The 23,523-nt window shown below is 44.0% G+C and overlaps 1 protein-coding gene across 1 annotated transcript in view; it reads right to left on the bottom strand.

The window, feature by feature from the left end:
• LOC139159799 (alpha-2-macroglobulin-like) overlaps positions 1-23,523 on the bottom strand; it is a 114,966-nt gene that overhangs the window by 37,860 nt on the left and 53,583 nt on the right. The window contains exons 15-21 of the mRNA XM_070737189.1: positions 21,463-21,612; positions 16,838-17,011; positions 15,980-16,055; positions 12,671-12,827; positions 7,759-7,987; positions 4,488-4,614; positions 1,221-1,342 (exon numbers count right to left, since the gene is read on the bottom strand). Of these exons, the coding sequence (XP_070593290.1) occupies positions 1,221-1,342; positions 4,488-4,614; positions 7,759-7,987; positions 12,671-12,827; positions 15,980-16,055; positions 16,838-17,011; positions 21,463-21,612 (1,035 nt within the window). The remainder of the gene's footprint in view (positions 1-1,220; positions 1,343-4,487; positions 4,615-7,758; positions 7,988-12,670; positions 12,828-15,979; positions 16,056-16,837; positions 17,012-21,462; positions 21,613-23,523) is intronic.

Genomic DNA, 23,523 nt, shown 5'->3' with positions numbered 1-23,523 from the left:
CCCAACTAACTACAGATAGGAGAGACTATAGGACAGGGGAGGGAAGGCACTCTAGTGCGCTTATGTACGCCCCTTACTGACCTCTTAGGAATCTGGAGAGGACAACCGTGGAGAGTCTAAGAGTAAAATGTTGGGGGTTAGGGGATGATACTACGGAGTCCGGTAATGAGTTCCATCCTTCGACAACTCGGTTACTGAAGTCATATTTCTTACAGTCAAGTTTGGAGCAGTTAATATTAAGCTTGAATCTGTTGTGTGCTCTTGTGTTGTTCTGGTTGAAGCTGAAGTAGTCGCCGACAGGCAGGACGTTGCAGCATATGATCTTGTGGGCAGTACTTAGATTTTGTTTAAGGCGTCTTAGTTTTAAGCTTTCTAGGCCCAGGATTGAAAGTCTAGTCTCGTAGGGTATTCAGTTTCGAGTGGAGGAGTGAAGGGCTCCCATTTATCTTTTCTTCCTTTCAAATATGTTCACCTATACTTTTATATCTTATCTTCTATTCTTTTCTTTTCTTATATTATTACATATCTTTCTCTTCAATGTGTATTATGTATTGGACAAATAAATAAATAAAATAAATAAACACAGTAGGATAAGTGAATCTGACTTTCCCATTCTTTGCTTGTCACAAGATCACAAAAGGTGATCACGTTGTTGGAAGGAAAAAAAAACCCTACCCAGTCCCTTTCACGCTGTCACCAAGAAAACTTAATTTACCAGGAAAGATGACTCTGACCTTAATATATCCAGGGGCAGATTGCTATTATTGCTGCTATTGTTGCGCTGTGCGCACATCTTTGGTTGTCTTGCATACATGTGCTATGCGCGCATGTCCCGTGTGGTTTTGCTTTTGTGCATGCACAAGAAGCAAACAACGCACTGAAATCTTGTGAGGGGACGCACACCTGTGTAAGATTTTTGGCAATTTGTTACTTCCGCGCATGCACTGAAAATTGCTGAAATCATGCGCAATTGCGCCTGCACCCCCTTGCAAGGTTTTGCTTCTGTGCATGATCACAAAGCAAAAAATATGAAAAATTGAAGAAAAAGCATGGCGGCGCCCATAGACTGCCACAGGAGTGGTCACACACAAATTAGCAATCTGGCGGCCGCTATCATTGCGCAGTCCCCCAGCTGCCCTGGTAGCAACCCACCACTGAATATATCCTTCCTCTCAACTCCACCCTTGCCCTCGCCACACACGAGAGCAGCCTGTACGTACCACGACTAGGAGGGATTTGACCACGATGTCCCTTCGTCCTTTGGTAGGCACTTCCGGGATTTCGTTCCCACAGAGCTGGGTGGATTTCAGGGCCTCTGCGGTTATTGTGAAGTTGACTTCCCCTAGAACCAAAATAGACACATAAATCAGGTGCCTCCACATATTGCTTGACCATTTATGAACCGTCGTGGCGCAGTGGTTAGAATGCAGTACTGCAGGCTGTGACTGCCAGCTGCCGGCAGTTTGATTCCCACCAGGCTCAAGGTTGCCTCAGCCTTTCATCCTTCCGAGGTCTGAGATAAAATGTAAAACGTAAAGGCACTGTGTAGTGGAATATGTGCTTCCGAGGTCTGAGGTAAAATGTAAAGACACTGTAAGGCGGGATATGTGCTTCCGAGATCTGAGGTAAAACATAAAGGCACTGGGAAGTGGGATATGTGCTTCCGAGGTCTGAGGTAAAATGTAAAGACACTGGGAAGCGGGATATGTGCTTCCGAGATCTGAGGTAAAATGTAAAGACACTGTGAGGCGGGATATGTGCTTCCGAGGTCTGAGGTAAACCGTAAAGGCACTGTGAGGCGGGATATAAGTCTAAGTGCTATTGCTATATGCTATTCTTTTTTCCTTTATTTCTTGTTTTCAGTCTGGGTAAGGACAAACAGTTGGTGAAACCCTAGGGACCTTGAGCCTGGGTCTAGACCAGTGATGGCGAATCTTTTATTCCTTGGGTGCCGAAAGAGTGTGCGCGCATGCTGTTGTGCATGTATGAGTGCCCACACCCATAATTCAATGCCTGAGGAGGGTAAAAACAGCTTCACCTACCCACTAGAAGCTCTCTGGAGGCTGGAAATGGCCTGTTTCCCAAATTCTGCTGGGCCCAGTAGGCTCATGTTTTGCCCTCTCCAGGCTCCAAAGTCTTCTCTGGAACCGGGGGAGGGTAAACACGCCCTCCCTCATGTCCCTGGAGGATCTCTGGAAGCCAAAACGCCCTCCCAGAGCCTCCGTGCGAATAAAAAATCAGCTGGCGACACATACATGCACGTTGGAGCTGAGCTAGGTCAACGGCTCGTGTGCCAGCAGATATGGCTCTGTGTGCCACCTGTGGCACCCATGCCACATGTTCGCCATCCCTGGACTAGACAGTAAAAATTATAGAGGCAGTCCTCGACTTACGACTGTAATTGAACCCCAAATTTGCATCACTAAGCGAGACAGTCGCTACGTGAGTTTTTGCAACCATTTTACGACCTTTCCTGCTGCAGTTGTTAAGTTAGTAACACGAATGTTAAGAAGAAAATCGGACTTCCCCATTGACTTTGCTGGTCAAAAGGTCCAGCAATAGGCGACCAGATATCTCTGGGACAGTGCCACCAGTTGCCAAGCATCCGAATTTTGATTGTGAGGCCAGGGGGGATGCTGTGAAGGTTGTGTGAAAAATGGCCACAAGTCATTTTTGTTTCCAGTGCCATTGTAACTTTGAATAGCCAGTGTTGTAAATCAAGGACTGTGATTTCAGTGGTTATACAGTGTTATCTCTACTTACGAATTTCGTTCCGTGACCAGGTTCTTAAGTAGAAAAGTTTGTAAGTAGAAGCAATTTTTTCCCATAGTAATCAATGTAAAAGCAAGTAATGGGTGCAAACCCGTTAGGAAAGAAATAAAACCTCGGAATTTGGGTGGGAGGAGGAGGAGGAAGAAGAAGAGGAGGAGGACAGTCGCTGCCCAGAGTGAAGGGAGCGTTTGTTTTCTCTGGGTGCTAGTAGAGGTTTATTCCCTCTCCAAGCGCCCAGAGAAAGAAAAATGCTTCGTTCGTTCTGGGCTGCCAAAGCCTCCTTAAGCGCAACAGAAAGGCTCCTCTGGCGGCCCAGAAAAGCCCGAGATGGCTGCGATTAAAGGGAGAATGGCAGGAAACTGGCAGGGCCTTCGTGCTGCTCTCAAATTTCCTGGGAAATTTTTCCGGGCTCGGGTTCTTAAGTAGAAAATGGTTCTTAAGAAGAGGCAAAAAAAAATCTTGAACACCCAGTTCTTATCTAGAAAAGTTCTTAAGTAGAGGCGTTCTTAAGTAGAGGTACCACTGTACTTATAGATGCAAATAGCTATCAAACTCTCTCTCTCTCTCTCTCTCTCTCTCTCTTTGTCTCTCTCCTCTCTCAGATTGTTTCCGAATGTTGTAATTGAAGTGGGAAGGAAGAATAATAAGAATAATATTTTATTAGATTTGTATGCCACCCCTCTCCGAAGACTCGGGGCGGCTCACAACAATGATAAAAACAATATTATAGTGAAACAAATCTAATATTAAAAAGAAATATATAAAACCTTATCATATTAAAACCAGACAACACATACGTACCAAACATAAAATATAAAGAGCCTGGGGGAAAGATGTCTCAAATCCCCCATGCCTGGCGTTATAGGTGGGTCTTGAGTAGTTTACGAAAGACAAGGAGGGTGGGGGCAGTTCTAATCTCCGGGGGGAGTTAATTCCAGAGGGCCAGGGCCGCCACAGAGAAGGCTCTTCCCCTGGGGCCCGCCAGACGACATTGTTTTGTCGACGGGACCCGAAGAAGGCCAACTCTGTGGGACCTTATTGGTTGCTGGGATTCGTGCGGTAGCAGGCGGTTCCGGGGGTACTCTGGTCCAATGCCATGTAGGGCTTTAAAGGTCATAACCAACACTTTGAATTGTGACCGGAAACTGATCGGCAGCCAATGCAGGCCACGGAGTGTTGTAGAAACATGGGCGAATCTGGGAAGCCCCACGATGGCTCTCGCGGCCGCGTTCTGCATGATCTGAAGTTTCCGAACACTTTTCAAAGGTAGCCCCATGTAGAGAGTGTTGCAGTAATTGAACCTCGAGGTGATGAGGGTATGAGCGACTGTGAGCAGTGACTCTCTGTCCAAATAGGGCCGCAACTGGTGCACCAGGCGAACCTGGGCAAACGCCCTCCTCGCCACAGCCGAAAGATGGTGTTCCAATGTCAGCTGTGGATCGAAGAGAACGCCCAAGTTGCGTACCCTCTCTGAGGGGGTCAGTCATTCCCCCCCCCCAGGGTGATGGACGGACAGATGGAATTGTCCTTGGGAGGCAAGACCCACAGCCACTCTGTCTTGTCTGGGTTCTTTTTTTGCAAGCTTCGTCTCAAGCCTTTGGCATCGCAGTGGCTCTGGGAAACGTCTGGGACTTTACAATATCTAATTTGATCTTATAACCCAATTTTTAAAAAAAGTATACAGAAAATATGCATGTTTGGCCTTCATCATTTACCCAGAGTTTTGGGAGTAATGTTCCAGGTGACCGTTTTCCTTCCGTTCACAGGCAGACAATGGGAATCCTGTTCCTTTTCCACAGGGGTGGCGTCGAAGTCGGGAGAAAGCAGTAGCGATATGCTGACCTGTTGACGGACAGAAAGGACTTAGGTCAGTGGTTCTCAAATTGGGGGTCGGGACCCCTTTGGGGGTGTGTGTCGAAGGACCATTTCACAGGGGTCGCCTAAGACATCACGTTCACCAGTCGTCTTTTGCCACCGTGCCCTCTACTCCCTTCAACTTCCTGGCAGGTGCTTAACAAAGGAAGACCTTGAGGACCTAGAAGGAATTTTTTCATGGCTACGTCTCTACCTTCCCCCATGCAACCACCCCTCCCAAGTTCCAACAGCAAGAATATGTTCAAAAGCCTCGAGTGTGGCACTGTGAAGCGGGAAAATGTGAAAAGACAAACTTCCCATCATGTTAGGAACTAAAGCTTCTATTCTGGCGCCTTGGAACGTATTTTTACAATCTGACCAATCAGAGGTTTTCAGTGGGGGGTGTCCTTCTGACCTTCCTGCCAATCAGCTTAAAGCTCTGTTGAGAGAATTGGCGCTAGACTTATGGTTGGGGGTCACCACAACACGAGGACCTGTATTAAGGGGTCGCGGCATTAGAAAGGCTGAGAACCATTGACTTAGATCACTGTTGCCTCACAGGCTCACGGGAAGAACAAGGCTGAAAAACCAAGAAGAGTCGGAATATTACAAAAACTGGGATAGGGTCTATATTTGGTTGAATAGAAGAAATCTTCAATGACTCCAAGATGATTTACATTTACTATTCTGAAATGTATATAGAAACATAGAAGACTGACGGCAGAAAAAGACCTCATGGTCCATCTAGTCTGCCCTTATACTATTTTTTTGTATTTTATCTTAGGATGGATATATGTTTATCCCAGGCATGTTTAAATTCAGTTACTGTGGATTTACCAACCACGTCTGCGGGAAGTTTGTTCCAAGGATTTACTACTCTTTCAGTAAAATAATATTTTCTCACGTTGCTTCTGATCTTTCCCCCAACTAACCTCAGATTGTGCCCCCTTGTTCTTGTGTTCACTTTCCTATTAAAAACACTTATCTCCTGAACCTTATTTAACCCTTTAACATATTTAAATGTTTTGATCGTATCCCCCCTTTCCCTTCTGTCCTCCAGACCAGTGTTTCCCAACCTTGGCAACTTGAAGATATTTGGACTTCAACTCCCAGAATTCCCCAGCCAGCATTCGCTGGCTGGGGAATTCTGGGAGTTGAAGTCCAAATATCTTCAAGTTGCCAAGGTTGGGAAACACTGCTCCAGACTATACAGATGGAGTTCATGAAGTCTTTCCTGATAAGTTTTATGCTGAAGATCTTCCACCATTCATTGCCATCAATATTTTTATCTACTCTTTCCGCTTTCCCCCCCTTGTTCTGACTTCACTTCCTCTGTCTTTATTCTCTCTTCTTTTTCTCTGTTGTTAGTTGCATCACCTCTATTCTATTGTCCATTTTATTGATATCCCCTTTTAATTCTATATGGGTTTTGGACATCGTTTCCTGCATCTTTAACATTGTTTCTTGAATGGTTACTAATGTTGACTGTATGTTTGACATTACATTTTGTTCTTCTGTCCCCAACATTCCTTCTGTTGTTCCCTAGCCTGTTGGGGATGAGTGTGTCAACGATGTGCTTGTTGCTTTTTTCCTGTTAATACAGGTTACATGGTTGTTAGGGATTGCCATTGTAAACTGCATATTGTACACATGTACCAAACTTGTGCTTAAAGAGTTAATGTGCACTCAAAGAGTTAACTTGTACTTGAAGAGTTAATATTCAAGGATGTTTCATCACTTCCTCATTGAAGCTATAAAAGCTCATTAGTCTGCTCAGTCACTTCCTTTTACTTTCGCCTGAGAGATGGGGGAGTTTTGTTTACGCTCCGTGCTTGTATAAGCTTTGTGCTTATTATCTATATTGTATTTTAGCTTTGTGCTTATTATCTATATTGTATTTTAGCTTTGTGCTTATTATCTATATTGTATTTTAGCTTTGTGCTTATTATCTATATTGTATTTTAGCTTTGTGCTAATCTTGTAATTGCTCAGTGCATATTATTCTGTATTTGCTTCATGCTTATTCTGGATTGTTTATATTTTGTTTATATGTAAATAATACTTATTTAACTAAGTCTGTGTCTTGGCTTTATCACACATCCACGCTCTGTTAAAATTCTCTGCTCGGTGTTGTCGAAGGTTTCATAGCTTAGCTAAACCGAGACAAGCCAACATTTCCTATTCTTAGTGTTGTTGTTGTGGTACTCATCATATTACGCAAGTTTAGGCTACTTTGTTGTTTAGTTCTCATCTTATTTCATCTCTATACAATACCCTTTGTGGCCAATCTCCATCTTAGTTTAGGTAATATTATGATTATGATTATGGTTATGGTTATGGTTATGGTTATGATTACCTAAACTAAGATGGAGATTGGCCACAAAGTGTATTGTATAGAGATTATTATTATTATTAATAATAATAATACAGTGGTACCTCATGATACGAACCCCTCGTCTTACGAACAACCCTAGATACGAACCCAGGGTTCAGAAATTTTTTGCCTCTTCTTACGAACTTTTTCCTTCTTACGAACCTGCCGCCGCTGCGAAGCCCCGCCACCCGGCTGTCGCTTTTTGAAACAGCCGGGGGGGCTTCTCAGCATCCTCCTGAACCCGAACGCCAAACCTGAACTTCCGGGTTCGGCGTTCGGGAGGCCGCCGAGAAGCCCTCTGGCTGTTTTAAAAGACGACAGCCGGGCGGCTGGGCTTCTTGGCCGCCTCCCGAACGCCGAACCCGGAAGTTCGGGTTTGGCGTTCGGGTTCAGGAGGACGCTGAGAAGCCACCCGGCTGTTTTAAAAGGTGACAGCCGGGCGGCGGCGTTTTTTTGCGGGGGGGGTTTTCGTTGCACGGATTAATTGATCTTACATTGTTTCCTATGGGAAACAATGTTTTGTCTTACGAACCTTTCGTCTTACGAACCTCCCCCGGGAACCAATTAGGTTCGTAAGACGAGATATTACTGTATTATTATTAGAAACATAGAAGATGCTACCGGTTCTGGAGAGCACATCAGAAGCGGCCGTGACTTTGAACAGTCACTAAATGAACTCTGGGCTACCTGTATACGCAGCCGTGAGATTGATGTGGGCTGAAAGAGAACAGAGAGGGAAGATCGGAAGGATTCCTCACCTGGATGGAGTGTTGCATATAGTTGGTGACGGTGCCCTTCAGCTGGAAAGATTCTCCCCGTGCTACGCTGTATGGCAGGATGACTTCAACAAAGAACGGCTGGATGGCCGTGAGGAAGATGTATTCAGCCAGGCCAAAACCCACCGAGGGGGACAAGCAGAAGGATCCCGTTCTCCACTTGGTGATGGTGTCGGGAATGGTGACCGGCACGGTGATCTCACTCGCACTGCTGAGAGACGCAAGAGAAGCAGAGGTGAGGATGAATTGCCCCAAGCAATACAGGGGTCAGGCCGAAGCTATCGTTGACTTGGAGACTTTGGCCTGCCACACTTGAGGCTTTCGAACATATTCTTGCTGTAGGAACTTGGGAAGGGTGGTTGCATGGGGGAAGGTAGAGACGTAGCCATGAAAAAATTCCTTCTAGGTCCTCAAGGTCTTCCTTTGTTAAGCACCTGCCAGGAAGTTGAAGGGAGTAGAGGGCACGGTGGCAAAAGACAACTGGTCAACATGATGAACTTGTGGGTGTGGGAAGAAGGGAATGAACTTTAAACTGGGTGGAAAAACCCTCGTAGCTTTAGATTCGGGTTTCTCACAGGTGTGCCAACGTGGCTCCCTTAATAAACTGGAGCTTTGAGGAATGCTGTGCCTCAGACTCTGATTTATAACAGACTCGAAACGGAATATCCTACAAAAATAGACTAACAATCCTGGGCCTAGAAAGCCTAGAACTATGGCGCCTAAAACACGATTTGAGTATTGCCCACATGATCATATGCTGCAATGTCCTACCGGTCAATGACTACTTCAGCTTCAACCGCAACAACACAAGAGCACGCAACAGATTAATACGAACCGCTCCAAACTTGACTGTAAAAAATATGATTTCAACAATCGAGCTATCGAAGCGTGGAACTCATTACCGGACTCAATTGTGTCAGCCCCTAACCCCCAACATTTCTCCCTTAGATTCTCCACGATTGACCTCTCCAAGTTCCTAAGAGGCCAGTAAGGGGCGTACATAAGTGCACCTGTGTGCCTTTCGTCCCCTGTCCAATTGTCTTTCCTTGCTTTCATCATATATATTCTCTTCCTTTCATATATCCTATCCTTACCCTTATATATATATTACCGACATGTCTATTTTTCTTCCTATGTATTTGTGTATTGGACAAATGAATGAATAAATAAATAAATAAAAAACATTCAGAAGGTATTTGGAACTCTGACAACAGGTACTGTGTTTCCCCAAAAATAAGACCCTGTCTTCTTTCTTTTTTTGTTGAACCCTGAAATAAGCGCTTGGCTTTAATTTTGGGGAGGTCTTATTATTTCGGGGCACGTGGAGCAAGATGGGGCTCTCACCTGCCTTCTAGCTCTGCCTCCCTATGTCAGGCCGAAGTCTTCGTGTGGAGTTAGAGAGTTCAGCCTGACACAACACAAGGGGGGATGGGAGGGGTAGTGAGTAGTCAGAGGGGAAAGTTACTAGACACAACCAAGGATTCCTTTCTCCAAGCCAAGGCCACCGTTTGTTCTGCCTCAACTGAAGAGAAGAGGAAGTTGATAAGCCCCCTGCACACAGACTGGCTCTCGTGATGAACTTTGTGGGTGTGGGGGATGTAAGATGAACCTGAACCTAGGTTTTGATTGGCTGGCTCAAGAAGCGGGAGTTTCCTGAGACCAGATTGGTTGCTCGTTCTGACGGCTCATATAAAAGAGCTGTCAGTCGGCTCTGAGGTGTTATTTTTCCTCCTTACGATTCCATAGAAACATAGAAACATAGAAACATAGAAGTCTGACGGCAGAAAAAGACCTCATGGTCCATCTAGTCTGCCCTTATACTATTTTCTGTATTTTATCTTAGGATGGATATATGTTTATCCCAGGCATGTTTAAATTCAGTTACTGTGGATTTATCTACCACATCTGCTGGAAGTTTGTTCCAAGGATCAACTACTCTTTCAGTAAAATAATATTTTCTCATGTTGCTTTTGATCTTTCCCCCAACTAACTTCAGATTGTGTCCCCTTGTTCTTGTGTTCACTTTCCTATTAAAAACACTTCCCTCCTGGACCTTATTTAACCCTTTAATATATTTAAATGTTTCAATCATGTCCCCCCTTTTCCTTCTGTCCTCCAGACTATACAGATTGAGTTCATTAAGTCTTTCCTGATACGTTTTATGCTTAAGACCTTCCACCATTCTTGTAGCCCGTCTTTGGACCCGTTCAATTTTGTCAATATCTTTTTGTAGGTGAGGTCTCCAGAACTGAACACAGTATTCCAAATGTGGTCTCACCAGCATTCTATATAGTGGGATCATAATCTCCCTCTTCCTGCTTGTTATACCTCTAGCTATGCAGCCAAGCATCCTACTTGCTTTCCCTACCGCCTGACTGCACTGTTCACCCATTTTGAAACTGTCAGAAATCAGTACCCCTAAATCCTTTTCTTTTGAAGTATTTGCCAACACTGAACTGCCAATACAATACTCAGATTGAGGATTCCTTTTCCCCAAGTGCATTATTTTACATTTGGAAACATTAAACTGCAGTTTCCATTGCTTAGACCATTTATCTAGTAAAGCTAAATCATTTACCATATTACAGACGCCTCCAGGAATATCAACCCTATTGCACACTTTAGAGTCATCGGCAAATAGGCAAACCTTCCCTACCAAACCTTCCCCTATGTCACTTACAAATATATTAAAAAGAATAGGACCCAGAACAGATCCTTGTGGCACACCGCTTGTAACCTGACTCTGCTCAGAATACTCGCCATTAACAATAACTCTCTGATGTCTACGCTTCAGCCAGCTGCAAATCCATTGAACTATCCAGGGATTAAGTCCAATCTTCACTAATTTATCTATCAGCTCTTTATGTGGAACCGTATCAAAGGCTTTGCTGAAGTCCAGGTAGGCAATATCCACGGCACCACCTTCGTCCAACACCTTTGTGACATAGTCAAAGAAATCAATGAGATTAGTCTGACATGATTTGCCTTCAGTAAAGCCATGCTGATTTGGGTCTAATAAGTTATTGTTTTTTAGGTGCTGATTTATCCTCTTTTTGAGTAGAGTCTCCATCATTTTAACTACAACTGATGTCAAGCTAACTGGCCTGTAGTTACCAGCTTCTTCTCTACTGCCCTTCTTGTGAATAGGCACAACACTGGCCATTCTCCAATCCTCAGGAACTTCTCCTGTTAACAAGGATTGGTTAAACAAATCAGTCAGGGGGGTAGCAATGACAGATCTGAGTTCTTTAAGAACTCTGGGGTGGATGCCATCTGGACCCATTGCCTTATTTATCTTTAATCGTTCAAGTTCTTCTAAGACATCGGCTTCTAAGATCACTGGAGCTGAATCCGTACAGCTGGAAGCAATGCTATATCCCTCTATAGTATTATTTTGTAAGGTGTCTTTTGAGAAAACTGAACAGAAGTAGCTATTGAAATAGTCAGCGATCCATTTGCTTGCTGCTGGTTACTTCATTCGTGCTGTTCCTAGTTCTAAAATAAAGAGTTTGTTCTAGCTTTCCAGCATTCCGGCTCATATATATCAGTCGCAGCCACCCTGAGATCAAAATTTGGATGCTTAAACAACGGACGCATATTTATGACGGTGGCCATGTCCAGGGGCCTTTTGTGACCCTCTGACAAGCAGAGTAAATAGGGGAAGCCAGATTCACTTAACAACCAGGTTACCAGCTTAACCCCCACAGTGATTCACTTAACAACCAGATTACTAGCTTAACCCCTGCAGTGATTCACTTAACAACCGGATTACTAGCTTAACCCCCGCAGTAATTCACTTAACAACCGGGTTACTAGCTTAACCCCCACAGTGATTCACTTAACAACTGGGTTAGTAGCTTAACCCCCCCAGTGATTCACTTAACAACCAGATTACTAGCTTAACCCCCGCAGTGATTCACTTAACAACCGGGTTACTACTTAACCCCCACAGTGATTCACTTAACAACCAGATTACTAGCTTAACCCCTGCAGTGATTCACTCAACAACCGGGTTACTAGCTTAACCCCCACAGTGATTCACTTAATAATCAGGTTACTAGCTTAACCCCACAGTGATTCACTTAACAACCAGATTACTAGCTTAACCCCCACAGTGATTCACTTAACAACTGGGTTAGTAGCTTAACCCCCCCAGTGATTCACTTAACAACCAGATTACTAGCTTAACCTCCGCAGTGATTCACTTAACAACCGGGTTACTACTTAACCCCCACAGTGATTCATTTAACAACCAGATTACTAGCTTAACTCCTGCAGTGATTCACTTAACAACCGGATTACTAGCTTAACCCCCGCAGTGATTCACTCAACAACCGGGTTACTAGCTTAGCCCTCCAGTGATTCACTTAACAACCGGGTTACTAGCTTAACCCCCACAGTGATTCACTTAACAACCAGGTTACTAGCTTAACCCCCACAGTGATTCACTTAACAACCGGGTTACTAGCTTAGCCCTCCAGTGATTCACTTAACAACCGGGTTACTAGCTTAACCCCCACAGTGATTCACTTAACAACCGGGTTACTAGCTTAACCCCCACAGTGATTCACTTAACAACTGGGTTACTAGCTTAACCCCCACAGTGATTCACTCAACAACTGTGGCAAGAAAGGTCGTAAAATGGGGCAAAACTCCCTTAATAAACTGCCTTGCTTAGCAGCGTCAATTTTGGAGTCAGTTGAGATGGGCAGTTCAGAAATGTGACAAGCAAAGAAACAAAGGTAGTCCTCGACTTACGACTTCCACCAAGGAGAGGCTCCTATCTATGAGTACATCTACAAATGTATCCAGCATCTACTAGCTGTTATAAGGTCTTAAAATTTCTCACTGAAGAGCTTCCCATTCCACACCAAACATAGAATCCTTGGATTACCCGAGAGATTTTATGGCCCAAATCCAGGTTTCTGGGAAGAAGGTCCGGATGGTTGTTTCCACTTCCTCCTCAACATTCGCTATGCTATAGGCTATAGGTCTCGGTGGTCCTCCTGCGAATGCTACACCTGCTGGTGCAGAATCATAGACCCTTTCATCTGCAAAGACAAAAAGCTTGCATGTCTTCCATGCCTTTTGCATTTTAGCATCTCCAAGCCGTCCTTCGAGATGGATTCTCCAAACGGTGTTCGGGTTCGGCAAGTTCGGACGAACTTCACATGAAGTTCGGCCGATCCCGAACCCGAACGGTCCGTGGCGCCAATGCTCCACCCCTGGAATCCCATCCTTTTTTTTTCCCTTTTAATAATATTTTATTAAGTTTTTCCATTAAACAATACATATAACATACAATCAGGGAACCATAGTCAAAAACAACAACAATTACAACCACCAAAATAAAAACAAAACAAAACAAAAACAAAAACATGGGGGGGGGGGAGGAAAATAAAATACATACTATGTTATCTTTTACTTATTTCATGTTTTGTGGGGAGGAAGAAGGAAATTAAAGAAGCAAAAGAGAAAAGTCTAAATTTCATTTTTTTATTCGGCCAATAATGAGTTATCGGTGCTCCGTCATTCTTCTTGGTTAATTAAGAATTTATCCATAAGTTTATTATTTATTTACCGCCTTATGTTAAGGTTATCTTTAGTATTGGTAACTTAAAAATTATTATTTCTATACATAAATTACGTGTGTATATATACTTAAATTCATTGTAACTTTCAAAATAAAACATTAGATATTATTTTAATGGATTTTTAATTTTTATTAATTTTTATTTTTATTAAAAAGGATGCCGCAGCGGCACCACAAGCAAAGGGAGGTCCTTTCACATAATTTTTTAAAATTATTTTTACGTGAAAAGACCTCCCTTTGCTTGCAGCACCGCTGCGGCCTCCTTTTGTGTAAAAATATATATTTTTTATTTTTACATGAAAAGACCCCCCTTTGAAGGAGCTGGGGAATCCCTCCCACGAAGAGATTCCATGGAATGGAATCCAGGAAGTGATCACCTTGGCATCCTTAGTAACCTGCCAGTATACGTGATGTCAAAGCTCCGCCCCCGGAATCTCTTCGTGGGATTCCCCAACTACTTTTGTGCCTCCCTCCCAGCCTCCCGACCGGCCGACAGCTCCCCGGTGTTCGCCTTCCTCCACTGCCACCAGCGCAGTGCTGAGGACACTTTTTCTAACAGCCCCTCTATCACCCCTGTAACAGCCCACTCCATCTCCCTTGCTGCTTGTTGTACATTTCTTCTCGTTCCTTCCACCAGCTTTCCTAGCATGGGAATCTTCTCAAGAAAGCCCCGTTTTTACATAATAGAAACATAGAAACTTAGAAGTCTGACGGCAGAAAAAGACCTCATGGTCCATCTAGTCTGCCCTTATACAGTGGAACCCCGACATACGAAATTAATTGGTTCCGGAAGGAGGCTCGTACGTCGAAAAGCTCGTATGTCGAAACATTGTTTCCCATAGGAAACAATGGAAAAGCGATTAATGCGTGCAAGCCCGAGGGCTGAGGGGAAAAGACGTCGGCTGAGGGGTGCCCGGTGCTTCCCGGCGAGGAGGAGGAGGAGCTGGAAGTTCGCCAGGAGTCAGCGGAGAAGCGGCGCGCCTGTTTTAAAAGATCGCAGCCGGCCTGGGGGGGCTTTCCAGCAACCCCAGAACCCCCAACCCGGGTTCGGGGGTTGCTGGAAAGCCCCCCCAGACCGGCTGCGATCTTTTAAAACAGGCGCGCCGCTTCTCCGCTGACTCCTAAAGCAGGGAAGTTCGCCAGGAGTCAGCGGAGAAGCGGCGCGCCTGTTTTAAAAGATCGCAGCCGGTCTGGGGGGGCTTTCCAGCAACCCCCGAACCCCCAACCCGGGTTCGGGGGTTGCTGGAAAGCCCCCCCAGACCAGCTGCGATCTTTTAAAACAGGCGCGCAGCACGCCGCGCCCCTTTCGCAGCCCCCAAGAAGGGGCTTTTTGCTTTTTTTTTTCCCGCCTCACGGGAGAGAGAGAGAGAGAGAGAGCAGCGCCCTGTCAGTTCCAAGATGCGAGAGGGGCGCGGCGCGCTTTCCCGAAAGGGACGGAGAAAGCCCTCTCTCGCAGCGAAAGCGCTCCCAGCCAGGGAGAGCGTTCAGATCCCCCCACCCCCAGCAGAAAGCGTTCAGATTCCCCCACCCCCAGCAGAAGCCAAGGACCCGCAGAGTGGGGCGGCAGGGGAGGCGACCGCCTCTCCACTCACCAAGTGCCGGGATACGAGCTGAGAAGAGCCGGGCTGGTTTGCTTTCCTTCCTTCCCGCGCTGATGCAGAGCAAAGCGTCACGCCCCCCTGACGCTTTTGGCGGCAAAAGAGCCCAGCGTCGCTTCGGAAGCCGCCGAAAGCGTCAGGGGGGCGTGACGCTTTGCTCTGCATCAGCGCGGGAAGGAAGGAAAGCAAACCAGCCCGGCTCTTCTCAGCTCGTATCCCGGCTCTTCTCAGCTCGTATCCCGGATTTGAGCTCGGGAGACGAACACAAATGTCTCTCCCCTCCCAGCTCTTATCTCGAGTAGCTCGTAAGTAGAGCAACTCGTATGTCGGGGTTCCACTGTACTATTTTCTGTATTTTATCTTAGGATGGATATATGTTTATCCCAGGCATGTTACTGTGGATTTATCTACCACGTCTGCTGGAAGTTTGTTCTAAGGATCTACTACTCTTTCAGTAAAATAATATTTTCTCATGTTGCTTTTGATCTTTCCACCAACTAACCTCGGATTGTGCCCCCCTGTTCTTGTGTTCACTTTCCTATTAAAAACACTTCCCTCCTGAACCTTATTTAACCCTTTAACATATTTAAATGTTTCGATCATGTCCCCCCTTTCCCTTCTGTCCTCCAGACTATACAGATTGAGTTCATTAAGTCTTTCCTGATACGTTTTATGCTTAAGACCTTCCACCATTCTTGTAGCCTGTCTTTGGACCCGTAATAGGATCGTTTGAGCCTGATCCTTTGTGCCCAAGTGAGAACTTAGAAATGATCTGTTCAATGTTTCATCAGTTTATCTTTTTAGCTGGTCCACTCTGACCTCAGAAGTCTCATCCGACACCAAAGGCGTCGAAAGTCTTCCTATCCTGCCTCATCTTATGGACATAAAGAAGAGTCAGGGCTTTAATGGGGCTGTTGTAGCCATCATCTTGATTTTTTTTTTGACCTTCAAGTGCAATCAATCAACAGAAGTACCTCCCCCTCCACCCTATCAGTCCCTTTCAGATTCTTACGGCTATAGATGTTTGGTCTGGCGCAAATATTAGGCTTGTATATCTGGGCGCTGGTAAATGATTTGAAACCAAGGTCCTGTGAAATGAGGAGAAATTCATTATGAAATATTACCGAAAGCATGGAAAAGAACCCTCCCGGTCTTTCTCTCCCCTTCGATCCATCCACCTGTCCATGTATTATCCATCTATAATCCAGCTGGAGTGCTATGTTAAACTGATTAGAACAGTGTTTCCCAACCTTGGCCACTTGAAGATATTTGGACTTCAACTCCCAGAATTCCCCAGAATTCCTGCATGTTTTGCCTTTAACTGGTGTTACAGTAGAAGGAACAGATTCGTCTGAACTGAGGAGGAAAGTAAGAGGGGGGGATCTGTCTCTGCCTACCAGCATTCATCAGTATTCTTCTGGCTAGCATCCTGTTTGTGAGAGAGTTGAAGGGTATTTGGAAACTCAAACAATATTTGCTCTGTGAGCAAGAAGGAGCCTGGGCGTGGCTTAACTCGACTGTTATTTGTATCACATATCTTTTCAGATGAGGAGGGGGAGTAGAAGTCCTTAGCATCAGAGCTTGTTAATAATCATAAGAAGAAGAAACACTCATGCTACGATGGTCATTTTGAAAAATCCTTTCAAATCCTTTCAAAAGGCACATAGGTGGCAAATATCAGATTTGTAGGCTTTATGGTTCTGGAGATTTTGTGATTAATATGTGAGTGCTTTTCGCTTTTATATAGAGAGATAATGTTTTTTTTAAAAAAAAATTATTTGCTTTTGGGATGGAGTGGTTCAGACTAAAACAAGTGACTTTTCTAACAACTCCCAGAGTGAAATTCTGCCAAGAGTTTGAGGGGGCTTACCCTGAGAATTGAATAGGCGTCACCTTCACCGTAACCATATGGTGTAGTCTCGTAGCGAACTCCATCCACAATAATCTTTTTGGGAGGCACACAGGGGTTCGTGTCAGGGTCTTCCAAGTCCTCACCTTTGTAGTAGTAGCCCCTGAGGTCTGTTAAGGGCAGCAGATCATAAACCTGAAAAGAATGGAACCCCTTAGTTTAATACAGGAAGTTCCCCGACTTACGAACCAACTTCCCACTTGACTTTGCTTGTCGGAATGGTTGACAACGATGATCTCAAATTGCAGGACGCTTTGATTGTTGTAAATTGAGACTGTTGAAGACAGGCTCAAATTACAGAAAGACCTGGACAGACTAACACAGTGGGCCTACATCAACAAAATGATGTTCAACATCGACAAGAGCAAAGTCCTTCACCTAGGTAAAAAAAAAAACCTGGACACACATACAGCGTGGGAGAAACCCCTCTCAGCAGTAGCGATGGCAAAAGAGATCTCGGAGTCTTGGTGGATAATCAACTAAACATGAGCCAACAATGTGCAGCAGCAGCCAAAAAAGCCAATACAATCCTAAGCTGCATCAACAGGGGAATACACTCCAAGACCAGGGAAGTCTTAATACCACTCTACTACGCCCTGGTCAGACCACACCTGGAGTACTGTGTTCAGTTCTGGTCACCACACTTCAAAAAAGACATTGAAACTCTGGAGAAGGCGCAGAAAAGAGCAACCAAAATGATCAGGGGTCTAGAAACCAAGACTTACGGAGAGAGACTGCGGGAACTGGGCATGGATAGCCTAGAGAAAAGGAGGGCCAGAGCAGACATGATAGCAGTCTACAGGTATACGAGGGGTTGCCACAGAGAGGAGGGAATCACTTTATTCTCCAGGGCACCGGAGGGCCGGACGAGGAACAACGGCTGGAAGCTGACCAAGGAGAGATTCAACCTGGAAATAAGGAAGAACTTCCTGATGGTCAGAACGATCAACCAGTGGAACAACCTACCAGCGGACGTTGTGAACTCCAATACTCTGGACATTTTTAAGAGGAAATTGGACTGCCATTTGGCTGGGATGCTATAGGGTTCCTGCTTAGGCAGGGGGTTGGGCTTGATGACCCGCATGGTCCCTTCCAACTCTATAATAAATAAATAAATACCACTCTACAATGCCCTAGTCACTTCAAAAGAGACATAGAAACTCTGGAAAAGGTACAGAAAAGAGCAACCAAAATGATAAGGGGACTAGAAACCAAGACATACGAAGAGAGGTTGCAGGAATCGGGCATGGATATTCTAGCGAAAAGGAGGGCCAGGGTGGACATGATAGCAGTATACAGGTACTTAAGGGGGTTGCCATGGAGAAGAGGGGGCTCACACTATTCTCCAGGGCACCAGTGGGCCAGACGAGGAACAATGGATAGAAGTTGACCAAGGAGAGATTCAACCTGGAAATAAGGAGGAACTTCCTGACGGTCAGAGCGATCAACCAATGGAACAGCCGGCCAGTGGAGGTTGTGAACGCCCCAACTCTCAATATATTCAAGAGGAGATTGAATAATTCAAGAGGACTTGATGACCTGCAAGGTCCCTTTCAGCTCTAATAAATAAATAAATGCAAGCCACTTGTCAAGCACCCAAATTTTAATCACGTGACCAATGGGATGCTGCAACAGTCACAGTTTCAACAACTGATCTGAAGTTCCCTTTTTCTGCAGCATTTAACTTTAAACAGTTGCTAAATGAGTTGTCAGTAAGTGAGGACTATTTGTGTACACAAAATGGCTGCCAACATGGGCCTAGTTAACATCAAACCTGCAGTCCCAGAGGTCATATTCCTTCCTCCCTCCTTCACCTTGCTTGCTTGCTTGCTTGTATGCTTCCTTCCTTCCTTCCTTCCTTCCTTCCTTCTTTCCTTCCTTCCTTCCTTCCTCCCTTCTTTCTTCCTCCCCCTTTCCTTTCTTCCTCCCCCTTTTCTTCTTTCCTCCCTCCTCCATCCCTCCCTCTTTCCTTCCTTCCTTCCTCCCTTCTTCCTTCCTCCCCCTTTCCTTCTTTCCTCCCTCCTCCCTCCCTCCCTCCCTTCTTCCCTTCTTCCCTTCTTCCCTTCTTCCCTTCTTCCCTTCTTCCCTTCTTCCCTTCTTCCCTTCTTCCCTTCTTCCCTTCTTCCCTTCTTCCCTTCTTCCCTTCTTCCCTTCTTCCCTTCTTCCCTTCTTCCCTTCTTCCCTTCTTTCCTTCCTTCCTTCCCTCCCTCCCTTTCATTTGTGATAAATCTTCCAGAACTATAGACCCTCCAGATCCCTAAGAGGTTGCCAATCAACCTGACTACCCTCCCCTTTTCCAGACAGCATATTCGCTGTAAATAATTGGAAGCAGTAGTGGGATTCTTTTTTTAATACTACCGGTTCTATGGGCGGGGCTTGGTGGGTATGGTTTGGCTTGGTGAGTGTAGCAGGGGAAGGATACTGCAAAAATCCCCATTTCCTCCCCATCAGTTGGGACTCCGGAGGCAGAGAATAGATGGGGGCGGGGCCAGTCAGAGGTGGCATTTACCAGTTCTCCAAACTACTCAAAATTTCCCACTACCGGTTCTTCAGAACTGGTTAGAACCTGCCGAAACCCACCTCTGATTGGAAACCTGGCACTGACCGTCCTTTGTTGGCCCCAAATGCCCACGGACTCTCTGTGGCTGCAGAAGCCAAATTGTTCTAAGGAGAAATTCAGGGGAGTCTCTCCCTGGTCTGATGGAGGGTAGCCGGCAATTCAGTCAACGCACGGGAAGAGATCCTGAGAACAATTAACCAGTGTACACAAGTGCACCAGTGTGCCTTTCGTCCCTTGTCCAATTGTATTTCCTTTATCTCATATATTAACGGCTCCAAACTTGACTGTAAAAAATATGACTTCAGTAACCGAGTTGTCGAAGTGTGGAACTCATTACCGGACTCCATAGTGTCATCCCCAAATCCCCAACACTTTACCCTTAGATTATCCACGATTGACATATCCAGATTCCTAAGAGGTCAGTAAGGGGCGAGTACAAGTGCACTAGAGTGCCTTCTGTCCGCTGTCCTATTGCTCTCCTATATCTCCTATACCTTTCTTCTATTCCTATATCTCTTCTTCTATTCTTTCATTGATATGTTCTATTCCTATATCATCAGTGGTGGACTTGCCAAAAAGCTAAACTTTATTGCAATAAAATAGAAAGGTGGATGAAAGAAATCACCGCTCAGGAGGTTAAATAAATAAATAATAAATAAAATAAATAAATAAAAATATCATATATTTTCTTCCTTTCATATATCTTCTCCTCTATTTTTTCTTTATATATACTGTATTACCTCACGTCTATTCTCTTCTATATGTATTGTGTATTGGACAAAATAAAGAAATAAAATAAATAAAAATAAAAATAAAACAGTCATTTGTCTGAAATGGTACGGGGTCTCCTGCTTCATCAGGGGGTCAGACTAGAAAAGACCTCCAAGGTTCTGTTATTGTGCACCCATCGCATGTAACATCACACCTAACATCAAAAACATCATCAAAAAAGCACAACGAAGAATGTTCTTTCTGTGCCAGCTCAGGAAGCTCAAACTGCCCAAGGAGCTGCTGATACAGTTCTACAGAGGAATCATTGAGTCTGTCATCTTCACTTCTATGACTGTCTGGTTTGGTTCTGCAACCCAACAGGACCGACACAGACTTCAGAGGATAATCAGAACTGCAGAAAAAACAATTGCTGCCAACCTGCCTTCCATTGAGGATCTGTATACTGCACGAGTCAAAAAGTGGGCTGTGAAAATATTTACTGACCCCTCGCGTCCTGGACATAAACTGTTTCAACTCCTACCCTCAAAATTTCATGGCAGAGCACTGCACACCAAGACAACTAGACACAAGAACAGTTTTTTCCCGAACGCCATCACTGTACTAAACAAATAATTCCCTCAACACATCAAAGTTTTTACTAAGTCTGCACTTCTATTTCTACTAGTTTTTCTCATCATTCCTATCATCCTTGTCCTCCCATTTAGGGCTGTAGGACTGTAACTTGTTGCTTGTATCCTAAGATGTTTATTAATATTGATTGTTTCTTCATTGCTCATTTGACCCCTATGACAATCATTAAGTTTTGTACCACATGATTCTTGACAAATATATCTTATATACCCTCTGGAACCAGCTCCCCCCCGGAGATCAGAACTGCCCCCACCCTCCTTGCCTTTCATAAAGTTCTTAAGACCCATCTCTGCCGTCAGGCATGGGGGAACTGAGACATCTCCCCCAAGCCTATACAGTTTATACATGGTATGTTTGTGTGTATGCTTGCTTTTAATAATGGGGTTTTTAGTGTTTTTTAAATTATTAGATTTGTTCTTACATTGTCTTTGTTATTGTGAGCCACCCCGAGTCTACGGAGAGGGGCGGCATACAAATCTAATAAATAATAATAATAAATAAATAAAAATATCTTTTTTTTTAATGTACACTGAGAGCATATGCACCAAGACAAATTCCTTGTGTGTCCAATCACACTTGGCCAATAAAGAATTCTGTCCTATTCTGATTGTAAGGCTCGGTGGATTTGCAGCCCGCCAAGACCTGGAAGGCAATTTGGCCTCACCTTTCGAGCGGAAAGTTCAGCTTCAGGCCTCACGAGGAAGACGCTTTCATCAACTGCATGGATGGCGCAGAGGGAGTTCCGGGCTGCGGCAACGTGGAGATTGATGGGGCTGCCGGGCAGGCCTTCGGGCTCATCATATCGCAGGGTCACCTGAGCGACAAAAAACAAAATGACGGTGAATTCAATGCCACAATGGCAACAAAATCACTCTGAAACATGCTTCTCCTCTGGGATTGACTGCTAACCCATTGTGCTATGCACATGTGGGTTCGTACCCCACCCTTGTCGCCACAAAATTATTATGTCCAAGACAAGACAGGAGGGTAAAACAACTAGCCTTTATTAGCCAGACTGAACTGAGCAGCCGATAACAACCCAACAACTCTGAACTAAGAAGACGTTACCTCAGCCGCATCTGACAGCCATTTTATATTGGGCTGCTAGACATGGCAGCCAATAGGAGGTCGGGAATCTCCTGCTCACAGTTTGGCACCAATCAGGAGCCCACACCCATAATTCCCTGGAGCTTGTGAAAGATGAAAACAGCTTCCCCTGCCCTCTGGAGGCCAGAAACGGCCCATTTCCTGACTTCCAGTGGGCCCAATAGAGCCCATTTTTGACTCCTCCCAGGCTCTAGAGTAGGGGAGGGCAATTAATTTTGCCATAGGGCCGCATGAGAAATTGGGATGGTTTTTGGAGGGCTGTACTAATATAATTAACTCAGTTCTACCCAATACTGTATATTATTGGGTAGAACTGACTAAATTATAAATTATAAATTATAAATTATAAATTATAAATTATAAATTATAAATTATAAATTATAAATTATAAATTATAAATTATAAATTATAAATTATAAATTATAAATTATAAATTATAAATTATAAATTATAAATTATAAATTATAAATTATAAATTATAAATTATAAATTATAAATTATAAATTATAAATTATAAATTATAAATTATAAATTATAAATTATAAATTATAAATTATAAATTATAAATTATAAATTATAAATTATAAATTATAAATTATAAATTATAAATTATAAATTATAAATTATAAATTATAAATTATAAATTATAAATTATAAATTATAAATTATAAATTATAAATTATAAATTATAAATTATAAATTATAAATTATAAATTATAAATTATAAATTATAAATTATAAATTATAAATTATAAATTATAAATTATAAATTATAAATTATAAATTATAAATTATAAATTATAAATTATAAATTATAAATTATGTTATGTTTTGTTATGTTATGTTACATTACATTACATTATATATTATATATTATACAGTATATTATATATTATATATTATATACAGTGATACCTTGTCTTACAAACTTAATTGGTTCCGGGATGAGGTTCTTAAGGTGAAAAGTTTGTAAGACGAAACAATGTTTCCCATAGGAATCAATGGAAAAGCGATTAATGCGTGCAAGCCCAAAATTCACCCCTTTTGCCAGCTGAAGTGCCCGTTTTTGTGCTTCTGGGATTCCCCTGAGGTTCCCCTCCATAGGAAACCCCACCTCTGGACTGCCGTGTTTTTGTGATGCTGCAGGGAAATCCCAGCAGGGGAATCCCAGCAGCGCAAAAACGAGTGCTTCGCTGGCAATGGAAGTCCGGAGGTGGGATTTCCCAGTGAAGGGAGCATCAGTGAAATTGCAGCATCGCAAAAACACCAAACTCCTCGAAACCCCACTTCCGGACCTCTGTATTTTTGTGATGCTGCGATTTCACTGAGGCTCCCCTCACTGGGAAACCCCACCTCCGGACTTCCGTTGCCAGTGAAGTGCCCGTTTTTGTGCTGCTGGGATTCCCCTGCTGGGATTCCCCTGCAGCATCACAAAAACACAGAAGTCCAGAGGTGGTGTTTCCCATGGAGGGGAGCCTCAGGGGAATCGCAGCAGCGCAAAAACAGGAGTCTGAAGGTGGTGCATCCCAGCGGCGGCGGTGGGTTTGTAAGGTGAAAATAGTTTGTAAGAAGAGGCAAAAAAATCTTAAACCCCAGGTTTGTATCTTGAAAAGTTTGT

The sequence above is a fragment of the Erythrolamprus reginae genome, chromosome 2 (genome assembly GCF_031021105.1).
Source record: "Erythrolamprus reginae isolate rEryReg1 chromosome 2, rEryReg1.hap1, whole genome shotgun sequence".
NCBI classification, from domain to species: domain Eukaryota; kingdom Metazoa; phylum Chordata; class Lepidosauria; order Squamata; family Dipsadidae; genus Erythrolamprus; species Erythrolamprus reginae.
The sequence above is the reverse complement of the archived record's forward strand: the minus strand, read 5'-3'. Positions and strand labels throughout refer to the sequence as shown.